Source organism: Spea bombifrons, chromosome 9 (genome assembly GCF_027358695.1).
Source record: "Spea bombifrons isolate aSpeBom1 chromosome 9, aSpeBom1.2.pri, whole genome shotgun sequence".
Lineage (NCBI taxonomy): Eukaryota > Metazoa > Chordata > Amphibia > Anura > Pelobatidae > Spea > Spea bombifrons.
In genome coordinates, this window is record NC_071095.1 from 29,613,978 (window position 1) to 29,627,395 (window position 13,418).

At 41.0% G+C, this 13,418-nt stretch overlaps 1 protein-coding gene across 1 annotated transcript in view; it reads left to right on the top strand.

Annotated features, from left to right (window-relative positions):
* Positions 1 to 11,445, top strand: part of TMEM87A (transmembrane protein 87A) — a 28,806-nt gene extending 17,361 nt beyond the window's left edge. The window contains exons 11-20 of the mRNA XM_053474799.1: positions 1,698 to 1,791; positions 4,056 to 4,124; positions 4,948 to 5,056; positions 6,445 to 6,503; positions 6,805 to 6,908; positions 7,873 to 7,946; positions 8,403 to 8,464; positions 9,535 to 9,587; positions 10,008 to 10,038; positions 10,466 to 11,445. Coding sequence (XP_053330774.1) covers positions 1,698 to 1,791; positions 4,056 to 4,124; positions 4,948 to 5,056; positions 6,445 to 6,503; positions 6,805 to 6,908; positions 7,873 to 7,946; positions 8,403 to 8,464; positions 9,535 to 9,587; positions 10,008 to 10,038; positions 10,466 to 10,507 — 697 coding nt within the window. The 3' untranslated portion in view covers positions 10,508 to 11,445. The remainder of the gene's footprint in view (positions 1 to 1,697; positions 1,792 to 4,055; positions 4,125 to 4,947; positions 5,057 to 6,444; positions 6,504 to 6,804; positions 6,909 to 7,872; positions 7,947 to 8,402; positions 8,465 to 9,534; positions 9,588 to 10,007; positions 10,039 to 10,465) is intronic.
* Positions 11,446 to 13,418: the final 1,973 nt, after the last annotated feature.

Below are 13,418 nucleotides of genomic sequence, written 5' to 3' on the forward strand. Positions count from 1 at the left end.
GTCCGTTATTTCCATCTCCTGTTCCGTTTCTCTATCACATTTGCCTTCATTTATCTGGTTTAAAGTGTCCGTTTATTCTTCATCCGTTGGTGATCGTATTTAGCAACTGGCATCGAGTCAACTGACTGTTCGCTCCTTCCATGCGCGGCCAGCCAGCCGTTCTGTAGAACGTGTGATTATGCTACGTAAGATGAAGACTAATCTGTTTAATGATACAGTTTACTGCGCATCCTATACCCGGGTTCTGCCTGTAGATAGATATGTATATAGTGAAAACCCGGGGATAGGATGCGTATGTAATCATATTTAATAGATTATAGTGTTTCTGATATAATTTTGTCTGCTGGTTTTTGTTTTGTTTGCGTTGGATACGGTGTGTTGGTATGGAGGATTGTTGTCGGTTCTACTGCTCTATGACATCAGAGATGGTGAAGCGCACTCAGCAGTGTAGATCAGGAACGGAGCAGTCCGTTGCTACCTGCTGCCTTTTGTAGTGTGCTATTGACTTCAGTGAGAGAATATAGAGATGGATATATCAAAGGAGGATTGTTTCAGAAATCTGTGTTATAAAAACATCATCTTCTATGGCGTGGAAGAGAACGAGCCACCTTACGATCCCGCCTGCGAGGTGGATGACGTTCACATGAGGACGGTATCCGAAATAAGTCTGGAAATGGGTGAAGATCTTCCCAGTGGAGACATGGAGCCTCCTTATGTGCTTAACTACCGGCCATACGAAGATGTGCACATGAGAACGGTGTCCGAAATAAGTCTGGAAATGGCTGAAGATCTTCCCAGTGGAGACATTTGGCCTCCTTGTGTGCTGAACTACCGTCCGTATGAAGACGCGCACATGGACACACTGTCGGATATCAGTTCACAGCTCAGTTACCAACACGAGAACGATGTGCCCATGAGAGCCGCCTCCGAGATCGGCGTTGAAATGAGCTCCCGCTCTGAGACTGTCTCCGCTAAAATGCCAAGAGGGGGGAAAGCAGCCAGATTTTTTAGAAGCCTCTTCAAGCCGAAAAGATTCAAGGCCAGCTGCTTCTGCGTTTGCGTCTGTGGCATTGAATAACTTTTCCAAGAAGACCTGGGAGATGCTGAACCCCCAAGTTCCCTGTGATTCCCCTCCCTGTATCCTTTCCCCAATCCAATATATATATAAATGAAAATTACCAAAACTATACTGGGTTATTTGTATTTTTTGCCGTCTTCTCTTACTATTACAGATGGGGTAGAATTGAAAGGGCAGAGGTAGAAGGCTGAGGGAGGAGAGTCAGGCCAAGTTATTTCCCAATTTCATTCCTACAATAGAAACATTGAATTTGACAACAGATGATAAAAATCTGACTGCAGCAAAGGCTCAAACCTTAATCAGTTGTTGGTTTTGAGATTCAGGAGCCATATGCCTATCCCATGCTTGTTTGTTTCCTCGCTGTATTAACCTCTACCACTTCTACTGGGTGTACCATACGGCAAGTCCACGGCTGGTCTGAGAAGAGCAGTTTGCAGACGTGTCGGTCTGCCTGGGATTTATAAGATGCTGCCTTCTTGTTCTTACACAAAGCCCTACATTTTAATTCCTGCTCGCACCTCTGTCAAATTATTGAGATATAATCGTATATAATCTGAGTTACACGATAAATGTACGATATGATGAAAAGGCTTCATACCGAGTCTTTTCTGATTTGTAGGCCACGGCTCGGCGCTACTTTGCATAAGGTGGTGATGGCCGGATCCCTCTATCTGCTGTTTTCTGGTATGGAAGGCGTTGTTCGAGTCACAGGAGTAAGTACATCTGAGCTTAGCACGTGATAATCATTTATTATTATATTAGTTTAATTGTGTATGATTCTGCATGTCTTTTTTAAACGATAACGGTAATTGGGTCAAATGGCAAAGAGCGTCTTTTATAATATTATCTTTATTATCATTATTATTATTTTGTTGGCTTTTCACCCTTCTGTACAGGGAAGGAGGCGGTTGCCGCAGTCGCACTATGTAGGTGCAGTGGTCCTCTCCTTACCGGTATCGTGGTTCCATTTCACGTTAAATGAGATCGGATACGTAGAAGGCTTGTTAACAGGAAGCCGGCAAGAGCAAGATTATTCTCGAATTGCTATTTATGAAGCGGCTGCGCTTGTTGTTTCCGTCTTTGTTCACCTTATTCTTTTATAAGAGTTTGAAGACGTTCTAACTGAAAGAATAACGTTTTCAATAAGCGCAACTCTGATTAAATGCTTTCAGTTGTGATCTTGTCACTTGCTTTACATGGTATTCGCTTTGCTTTTTGTACATGCGCTATACATTTGCTACATGCTTCACTTTATTGCACGTGCGATGGTATAAAGTCTGTGTGATACGATGACAATGATAGGCTTCTCGTCCGGGTACGTACTTCCCAAATAATTCCATTTCATTCATTTCATTTATTAATAGAGTAAAGTAGTGCTGTACAATGCATGGGCGTCTACCTAGGTCAGTCATTCGCTCGTTGTACAGCACTGCTGAATATGATGGCGCTATAATACTGGAGTAGCGGTGGGGCCACACTATGTCTTAAACGCCTCCAAATTCCGCATGCGATTGCTTGGAAAGAACAGCGTGGCGCTTAATTATCTAAATTTTGGCCAATTAGTTCTCATCTTGAAATACCTTTAGTCTATTAACGCATGGATGTTCATTTCCGCGTAGAACGCGTTCATAGCGAATCGCTGGCGATCTCACCCGGCGCGCCTTGGACTCTCTCACACGCGTGCGCTCACATTTATGTCCGCACCACGCTAACGTTTGCTTGTGACATTAATTCCAGATGCTCGTTCTGCTCCCGTATTACTTCAGTACCATGGAGTTGATAGCAAACTTGAGTCTGTCATTAATCGATGCCTGCATTATCCTTTGGATATCCTTTCTTTGGATCGATCCCATCACGAGCCTAATCTTGCTTTCTCCGCCAGTCGTTTAAATACAACACTTTTGCTCTCCTAGCATGAATAAAGAGTAAATAAATGCAAATGGGAGAGAACTCATGTTGCCGGTAGTAACTTGGTCAGACAGATCTTGAGATATACGTTTGGTTCATTCTGCTGGGCCGTATAGATCCAGTCCCCTGGATGCAATCATACGTTTAAATAAAAAAAAAAAATCGGTTTTGAGTTTCATAAAATGAGTGTTTGAGCGCAGAGAAGACTCGTTCAGGATCGGATTTAGGACGTCTATTGAAGAAGTGCGCACCTTGGCAGATTAAAATATATTACAGAAAAAAAAAAAAAAACATTTTCATATTCTTCTATCGCTATTGATTCCTATACTGTTTTGGTGATGTATATACTTTAAAAAAAATACTATCTAGAAGACCAATTTAGGGTAACTTATTCATGTTAGAATTTATATAGCTATTTCTTATTGCCAGAGGCTTCCTAACAGTAAAAATATTAGGACAGGCGAGAAGGTGAAAAAAAACCACAGCTCTTTTTCCTTTATGTCCTACCAAACCTGTTACTTAATATATTCAATTACTTAAAAATCCAAAATTATAAAGTTTACAGATTTTACAGTCCCCTTAAACTTTAAATGTCACTAAATGATAAATTAATTATTAATTAAATAATTATTTTAAGAGGTTTTAGCCGAATGAGTTGTATGGTAATAGATGCATTAATAAGAAAACTATATCTTTCAAGAAAATAAATAAAAATGAAAATCTGTATTTGGACCACTTTAAAAATAAGCCATTTGTGTTATATTGTTGAGTTGCAATAAAGCAGATCTGGGATATTAAACTATGCAAGTAACTGTGCTTTTTGATGGGATCACAGTTCTTATGTTATAGAGCGCAGCCGGTTGCTACTAATAGACAGGTCCTTAATAAATGTGGTGATTCGGGTTTAGAATGATGGGTTTGGGTTTTTGCCAGTCACCCGTGAATTGCATGGCGTCGGTAAGTTACTATGGTCTGAATGGGTCGGGGGGCCGCGCATCTCCTGTACCCCGGAAAGCAAGCTATTAATGGTCTCTTATGTCTTTATTCCGTGCTTTATTCCGTGCTTTAGGCGCAGTCTGATCTCGCCTCCCTGGCTTTCATTCCTCTGGCTTTTCTTGACACTGCCTTGTGCTGGTGGATATCCTTCCCTGAGCGTTTTTTTTTTGTCTGTCCTGGCTTATTTTGCCGTTTCTTATTAAATTGCCTTACCAATTTATTTTCATTGATGCTCTTGGGTTCTTATGAATTAACAAAAGGTTTAGAATATGCTGTTAAATTACGATGTTACTTTACAGAAGTAGAGTGCAGCTCTGTTTGAACCACCGCCAGACTTCGTATGGGTGGATGAATTAATTACCAATGAAGATGAAGTTGTTTGCCTTCCTCTTATAATTTTTCTTTTAAGGGGATGGTTTCAAGTACATTGATGGAAAGGCATATTACTAGAGACTAGGAAGCCATATTTATGCTTATGATGGCGTATTCATTATTATTGCATAGGTTATTATTGCATTATTGCAAATGAATAAATCCATTGTGATGACGCTTTCCTAAATAACTGTTATATATATATTATAATATAAATAATGTGTTTCTTGGTAAATAGCAATTTAGTTTAACGTCCTCTATATATTTCTTATTTACTAAGACTTGACTGATGTAAGAGGCTGCAGTTGTAACGTTCAGAAGGATAATTGGCACTGCACCATTAATCTTTACATATGACGGGACGTGTGGTGTTTTAGCCAAAAATGCTGTAAGGTTGTTCTCCCTTTTTTTCCATCCTTCTGACACCAATATCGGCAGCAGGAAATTCATATATAAAAAGCAGATTTTTTTTTTATGTGTCCGACTTTAATCACTATTGGTCACTAACGTTTTTATTATGATATGATTGTCGCATATGCTAAAAAATGAGTGTTTTCCGGCACATACATTTACTTTCCTTAACCCGCCGGCACATCTTCATAAGCCTGACGCAGACCATGAAGCTGCTGAGACTGCGAAGGAATGTGGTCAAACTGTCTCTCTACCGGCACTTCACCAACACTCTTATCCTGGCCGTAGTAGGTATGTCTCTTTATCTATACGTTCTTTTCTTCATCGCACTTGTTTAGCCGACTTTTATTTACATTCGTCCTTAGTGTATCGTTTTGCAAAGTCTACCTGTCTTTGGTCCGCACATGTGAAGAATTGGAAATGACCTTGTTGGCGGTGGAATATTCAGCAGGCTGCGCGTAATGGGCCGATTGGGGTGATTAAAGATTTCCCCAGAAACTGTCCCAGATTACCATAGAGGTATTCAGCACCACCTAATGTGCCGTATGGCATATCCCAGTGCACTGGCAGAGGCCCAGAAGCATCCCTTCAGCGTGGTCGGCCTTTGGGTGCTACTTTGGGTAAGGTGTTGGGCACCTACACCCAATAGTACACCCGGGCTTGGAGTCTGCTGATGCACATCAATATATCAGATGCCAGTCGTTGGCATAGGTACTCCAGAGGATCTTTTACTACTTAAAGGTCCCCACCAATGAAGAAAGCATATTAAATTACTTTAAATGAAAGCCATGTAATTACCTGCATCTGCTTGAGTATTAATTCACTCACTTTACGGGGGGAACAACGGCACCGAAGCCGCTGTGCAGCACTACCCTCCATGGTCCCATCCAGGGGCACCTTTAATACAGTTGTTTGGTTTTTTTTGTTTTTCTTTTATAGAAATACATACACAATAGATGTTCGGTCGGTCTAAGGGAAATCCCGCTGTACATACTTGTTATTGATCTCAAAGCCTTGAGGTTCCCGTCGGCCGACATAGCATAACAACACACAATAAAATATGCATGCTTTCAAAGATGGAGCTGGAAAAGAGAAGGAAGATTCTTTAAATATTAATCAATTAGAGTTTATTCTTAATCAAGTCTGTCTGCCTAGAGTTGATCTGTTCGTTTTTTGAGGGCCCAATCGTGGGTTTTTTGTGTGACTTTCCCCTGTTAGTCACCACACAGAGCTGGTCCTTTATGACAATGCTGATGAAGTCCATTCCTCCACTTTAATTCGTCAGAATATCCACCTGGATAATTACAACTTAGCCGTTCTATTATTTGCCACTAGAATAACGAGTCAGGTTTGTCTGGTAGATCGGACTAAGATAACGCAACCAGAACGCAACACAAAGAAATCGTCACGGTATTTTTGAAAATGTGTTTTTCATCTGATGGGAGTTCTTTGTTGAAGAGGAACACCAGCGCTCATAGGCCTGGTTGGAGGACAGCAAAATATTCACATATACATTAGCGGAATGAGTTGTCTTTTTGGTGTATTTGGTAAACATTTTCTGTGGGGGTGGTTGGTTACTTAAAAATTGGAAAAACGACACTTTGGTATTGATATTTTTTCTTATTACCCATAACTAACCGTAGATCTTTATTAATAATGTGATGTTTCTTTTTCTGCAGCATCAGTTGCGTTTATTGTATGGACTACTATGAAATTCCGCCTGGTGGATTGTCAGTCGGTAAGCTTAGTACGCTCTAAACCCTCACATACGGCTATAAATGATAGTTTTTCTGGGTCGTGAAGAAATGTATGTAAAAATGACATAATGATGCTCAGAGCCAGACTGGGCCCGTAAAATTGTCCCTTGAACTTTAAGGCCAGCGGCCAATAAAACGAGGTGTGCGGGATCCAGCGGTCACACACAACACTATTAAGCTAGTAATTAATAATATTTCTTGAGATTCTAATCGTCGGCAATATCTGAATCTGGCACCCATAGTCATAACAGTGTGGCTTCAACAGAAGTGTTTGCCTTGCAGGACTGGCAGGAGCTTTGGGTTGATGACGCCATTTGGCGTCTCCTGTTCTCCATGATTCTTTTCGTCATTATGATCCTTTGGAGGCCATCAGCAAATAACCAGAGGTGCGTAGAGTGAAGAGATCAGTTATTTTATACCATTCACAGTACTGTGTTTGTTGGTATTTTAGTTACCATTGTCTTGTCAAATGACTACTTCATTTATACTTTATTGCTTTATATAGTAACTGGGTTTTGTATTTTTGGGCACTGTATGCTTTGAACTTTCCTGCTAATAGCTAATAATGTACTCACTCATTGACATAGCAATAATTTCATATTTATATGATCGCTATGACGAAAAGTTTGCTGTAGTAGAGCTTTTGGGAAACTCAAAACATCCTAGTAGAATGTCCTGTGTGTTCTGAATTAAGACACACCGACGATAACTCCTAAAAGTGATTCCATTCCTCTTGCGGTGGGTGGGTGTGTGTGTGTGTGTGTGTGTGTGTGTGTGTGTGTGTGTGTGTGTGTGTGTATGTGTGTGTATGTGTATATATATATATATATACACACACACTACCTTTCAAATGTTTGGAGTCACTTAGAAATGTCCTTGTTTTTTTTTTTTAAAGAAAAGCACATTTTGTCCATTAAAATAACATAAAATAGATAGAAATACAGTATAGACGTTGTTAATGTTGTAAATGATTATTGTCACTGAACACGTTGTGTGCTAATTGCTCATTTCAAGACCATTTTGCAATTATGATAGTGCAGCTAGCAAATGTCCTCATTTTCCATGAAAACCCGCTAAATGACCCCAAACTTTTGACCAGTAGTGTCTCGATCTTTTCCATTTGCCGCTGGGTTTTGATTAGCAGCCCCTTTTCACAGAGATTTTTATGGGATCTGTCTATAATAGCTCCTCGTTTACGCTTTAGAAAATATACTAAACTGCAAAATAAAAAAAAAATTGGATTTAGTTAAAATCACCGCTTCTCATTAAGCATTACTCTTGTATTTATTCCAAAGCATTTAAAAAAAACCCAAAGGGATCTGTTTTCTTTTCATTATCTCCACCATGTAGATTTGCCTTCTCTCCGCTGACTGAAGAAGACGAAGATGATGAACAGAAGGAACCGATGCTAAAAGAAAGCTTTGGTAGGGAGCTGTATTTAGGTCTAATTTGGGGATTTAAATGGGACTAGCGGGCGCCAATCACATATACCGTATTTCCCCAAGTATAAGACGCACCTGAATTCTGGGGGCTGAAATTTAAAAAACAATATATTACATAAAGTTATTGTACTGGCTGCCTGGGCATATTATGAGTGTGACTGATGTTAGCTACTAGCAATCGCACTCCTATCATGCTCAGGCAGCCAGTACATGCACATCACTTTCATCCTCCCTGCGCCCCCTACACACCATCTACCACCACTGTATAAGACGCACCCAATTTTTAGACCCCAAATTTTTCTAAAAAAGGTGCGTCTTATACATGGGGAAATACGGTATGTGAACTTCCCATAAATTGCATCTAAAGGGTGTGACGGTTATACCAGCTTAAATCTTCACATCAAAGATGTTAATTGATTTATTTTTTTACCATCACAGAGGGTATGAAAATGAGAAGTTCAAAGCAGGAAACAAATGGAAACAGTAAAGCAACCAAAGCTGTAAGTATAACATTTACGTTGTCTCTATTAGTGTTAAGCTTTTGTTTTTTTACTTTACATAATTAAAGATTACTTACATTTGCTTGCTAATATTAACTTACTAATAGTGGTGAAATCCTATAAGCTTCCCTTTATTAAATCTGCCAGGCGGCTGTCACCTGGGTAGAAGGTCCCAAGATAAACATCCGATTAATGAGGAACAAAGCCCTAAAGGAGGCCTAAGTGTTTATACTTTCCGAAGATGCTTATGTACCAATGGTATAAATGTGTTTTGTATTGGGGTATTCTGTAGGGTTTTAGGGTCCTGCTTATTATAGGGTTGTTACTATTTATTCAAGTCTTGTGTATTCTAGACTAGGGCGGCAGGTCTGAGGGATGGCCGTCCCTCTGAGACCAAACCAGGGGCAGATCACCCTATTGATGAGTTACTTAATTTACGATACGGAGGACCATATTCCCGGGCACTACTCTTCCTTTATAGGTTTAGGGACGGGGTATGAAGCACATGCTGGCACTCAGCGGTTAGGACAGCCGCTTCGTAGAGGCGATACTCTGGGTAAGGTCTAGGACGGCAATGGCACTGTTTGTAGCTCATTTTCTGACTTATGAAGAGTTACTTGCCCCTTCTAATTTGTGTTTTCCCTTTGTGCCCTGATTAAATGTTCCTTTACACAGGTTTTTGGTGACAATTCCCAGGGTTGCTTGTTCTTGTCACTGAATTTAGTTGAACGTAAAGTTAAAGAAAAGCTTTGTAAAAGAATTGTAAGAATATATTAAAGGGGTCCATAATAAAAGTACATTGAATATTTACGATATACATCCAGCTTTCAGGGGAACAGCCATATCTTTTTTAGGTGTTCTGTATGAAGCTGTCGTCGGCAGGACGCTCTACTCCTTTTAATATGAAGGACCCTTATCCTGGGTGGCCAGGACAGATCTCCCACCGGAACTTAGGCGGAGAGAAGCTGAATGAAGGACGATGATGATGCAAATAGTGTTGGAAAATATACGGACTATACGTGTTCTGCTGGCACTTACCTCCTAATCGCTTTTCTTTTGTCTATGAACAGGAAGAAGACCTGAAGTGGGTAGAAGAGAACATCCCATCTTCTGTGACTGATGTGTGAGTATTTTTTCTAAATCGTATTTTACTTAATCCACTAACAACGCAGCATATTCATAAAGGGGCATCACCCCAAATAAGTTTTATTGCTTATACTTAAAAAAGAGACTGGCACTTACATGTAAAAGCTACTAAACAATTACTATTAATTGTACACTAATACTACTACTACAGGCTAATTGTTCCATTTACTCTCTTTTTAAGTATAAGCCATAAAAATCATGTTTTATTGGTTCTCATAAGTTTTATTACTCACCTCTTTGTATATTCATGAATGTAGGTATTCAATAAAATTAAATAAAGGCCATGTAACATTATTGCTTTAAATCATAGATCTATATTTTAAATCTGTGATAACAGTATATTAGAGATAGAGTATAGAACAATTCTTCTGACCGTTTCTCCCCTTTTTCTTTGCAGAGCTCTCCCTGCGCTGCTTGATTCAGACGAGGTCAGTATTTTTTACATATATATATTTATTTTTAGCAGCCAAACCATCTCATGACAGCGGAAAGTCATGTGCTGGCCACTCAGCCTGAACAATAAGGAGAGGCACGAGGCTTACGTGATGCAAAAAGTTAACTGGAAACAAGCTCTTAGCGGTGATTAAAATAATGCGATTTTATTTAATGATTTCAGTGCCAGAGTCCTTCCATGGCCTTAAATACAAGATATATGAGGGTTGGTTGTAGTTCATTGGTTTTTTTGGAGGCTGCTTTAGTCGTGTATCAGAAAGTAAATCGCTACTTTCTGGGGACTTCATCGTTTCGCTATGTATGCGAGGCTTAAAGATTAAATTGAATGTTTTGTACCTATTGCCCAAAATCATTGTGTTTGGGCAAAGAGGAATCATTAATCTATTATTTATAATTTTACAGGAACGAATGATAACGCATTTTGAAAGGTCTAAAATGGAATGAAGAGGTGGATCGTAAGATGGAGTAAGACATTGCATATACACTGTGGGGGGGCAGTGCAGAACGGAGGATATTTCAGATCTGCGACATTGGGAAGAACTAAAGAAGTCGCAAAGTGCTTTGGAATGAATCCTTTCCCCCTCAGTCGCCGATCTAATTTACAATACGTCCCTTTGCCTTCCACAAGACTGAAAGTGCCATTCAAGGGAGCCTTTAACCAACCTTCCCATTACAGAAGTTTCCAGAAGAATTTGCTTTAGTCCCTCCAGGCTCCAGAGGAAACTTTGACGTTTTTGGCCAGCTGGTGAGCGGAGAGGTTCTATGACTGCTTCTGCCCTTTAGGTTTACATGTAGAATTTCATGCTATTCAGCCGAGGAATTGTGATGATTTGCGTTTACTGATTACGGTGAAAGTTAAGGGGTGATAACATTACTTTTGCGCTTTCTTCTGTTTTGTGTACGAAGCACGTCCTTGTTTTTTTATTTCACCAAAACTTGGTTTGCTCTACTCATACTGTGACGCGCACCCTTTTAATAGTCCGCCATTCATGGTTTGTAATAACAAAGGCTTTTGGGCAATAAATGTGCACTTCGTCTGACTTGGGGTTCAGATCATCGGTTGGTTAAGCAGGGCGATTACACCCTGCGACAACAGCTTTTTACGTGAACGGTGACTGCTGGAGAACCCCGACCGTCACGTCAACCACAACGCAGTATACTGGACCTCAGGAGACATCATCAATGTGAGCCAAGTCTAATTTCTATACAGCGATGGGAATAAAGGACTGATGTGCACATCGTTAATGCAACCCCTGCCCTCTAAGTTGCATTTTAGTTTTAATGTTATTTTGCTGTTTGGGTGACATGTTTACGCTTTCTAAGTAAGTTGTGTTTTGTCTTTTTTTTTTTTTTTTTATAAATATAAAAAATACAGAAAAACACACTGATGTCTCTGCTTCTTTATTTTTCCTTTTACCAAGCTAGTAACTCTTAATAGGCAAGACTAAGAGCCATTGTTGTGCGTGAAACGCGTGAGGTGTTCGCCTACCGGTTGTCGAGTCCTCCCTGAGGTTGGTCAAATGAGCTCAATAAATTCGGCATATCACATGCATTACCTCGCCTTAGATTTATTTTCTTCAATGTTGCGGAGCTAAATCATGTTTATGCTATATGGACAGAAGTATTGGGGCACCTGGCCATTAGACCAGGGACACCTGACCATTACAACAGGGACTTTTATGAGATCACATTCAAAATACACAAACGTTAATACGTAGTTGCCCCCCCCCTTCCTTTGCAGCTATAACAACTCCCGTTCTTCAAGATTGGCTCGCGATCTCCGTTTCAGTTCATCCAAAAAAGTCCAGTTCTTTCACACCAAACTCATCCAACCATGTCTTTATGATCCTTGCTTTTTGCACTGGGGCCCAGTCACACTAGGTTGGAAGCATAGCATTGTCCAAAATGTATTGGTCTGTCCCCTTACAAGCTATTCGGTTAGGAGGAAACAGGAGAAGACGGCTTGGATGAGGATGAGCTGGTCAAGTCAGGATGCGCTGTCGAGGTTGTTTAGATGGCTTAGATGGCTTAGATAGGATGCGGGTAGAGAGCGATATGACGAAAGGAACCCTTCTTGAAAGAGGTGGGTCTTCAGACAGCTTCTGAAACTTGCATACGAGGGAGAAAATCTGACAGAATGTGGAATTCCAGATAATGGGTGCAGCGTCTGTGAATCCTGGACGCGGGAGTGGGAAGAGGTAATGATGGTGGAAGAGAGATAAAGGTCATCAGAGGAACGAAAAGGGTGGTTAGAGATGTGGTTGGATAGATGGGCAAAGACATAAGGGGTGTAGAGTTGTTAAGGGTTCTCGGGGGCAGAAGTTTAAATTAGGTCAATGTTTTTAAGATGGAGACGTCAGTTGTTAGAGACAGACTGAATATGGGGTGTGAACGAGAGCTCTGAGTCAAGCGTGACACCAAGACAGCATGCATGAGTAGACCGGGAGATGATAGCACCATTAACATTGAGGAAGATAGATGTGGGAGTCTTAGCATTGGAGAGAGGGAGGGAAGATGAGAAGATGGGTCTTGGAGAGATTGAGGTTCAGGAAACGTGCAGACATCCAGGTAGAGACAGAGGCGAGACAGTTAGTTACACGATCTAAGACAGAGGGTGAGAGATCAGGGGAGGATAGATAGATCTGGGTGTCATCAGCATACAGGTGGTAGTGAAAGCCAAAGGATGAGATTAGTTTGCCAGGCGAGGAAGTGTAAAGAGAGAACAGAAGGGGTCCTAGAACCGAGCCTTGGGGTACCCCAACTGAGGGAGGGGAGGGGAAGTGTTACTGCAGACAGACGCTGAAAGTACGATCAGAGTGGTAGGAAGTTAGCCAGGAGAGGGGTGTCACGAGGCCAAGATCATGAAGCATTTGAAGGAGAAGAGGGTGGTCCACAATGTCAAAAGCAGTAGAACCGGTAGGATTAGCATGGAGTAGTGGCGCTTGGATTTAGCGGTGAGTAAGTAACTTTACTAAGGGCGGTCTCCGTAGAGTTTCGAGGGCGATCACCAGATTGAAGAGGGTCAAGCAAGGAGTTGGAGTCCAGAAAGTTAGTTAATTGGATATAAACAATTCTTTCCAGAAGCTTGGAGGTGAAAGGAAGCAGAGAGATGGGACGGTAATTGGAAAGATCAGGGTCGAGGGAGGGCTTTTTCAAGATCCAGTAGTGAGGGAGAGGTTGAAGATGTGAGCTAGAGTAGGGACAACGGTAGATGAAAGAGACTGGGTGAGATGGGAAGGGATGGGGTCAAGAGGAAAGAAGAAGATCATGTACATCATCTTCAGTGACAGCAGAGAAATGAGTTAATGTAGTGAAGGGTCAGTGGGTAGGGGGGTGCATGGTCAGAGGGAGGGTG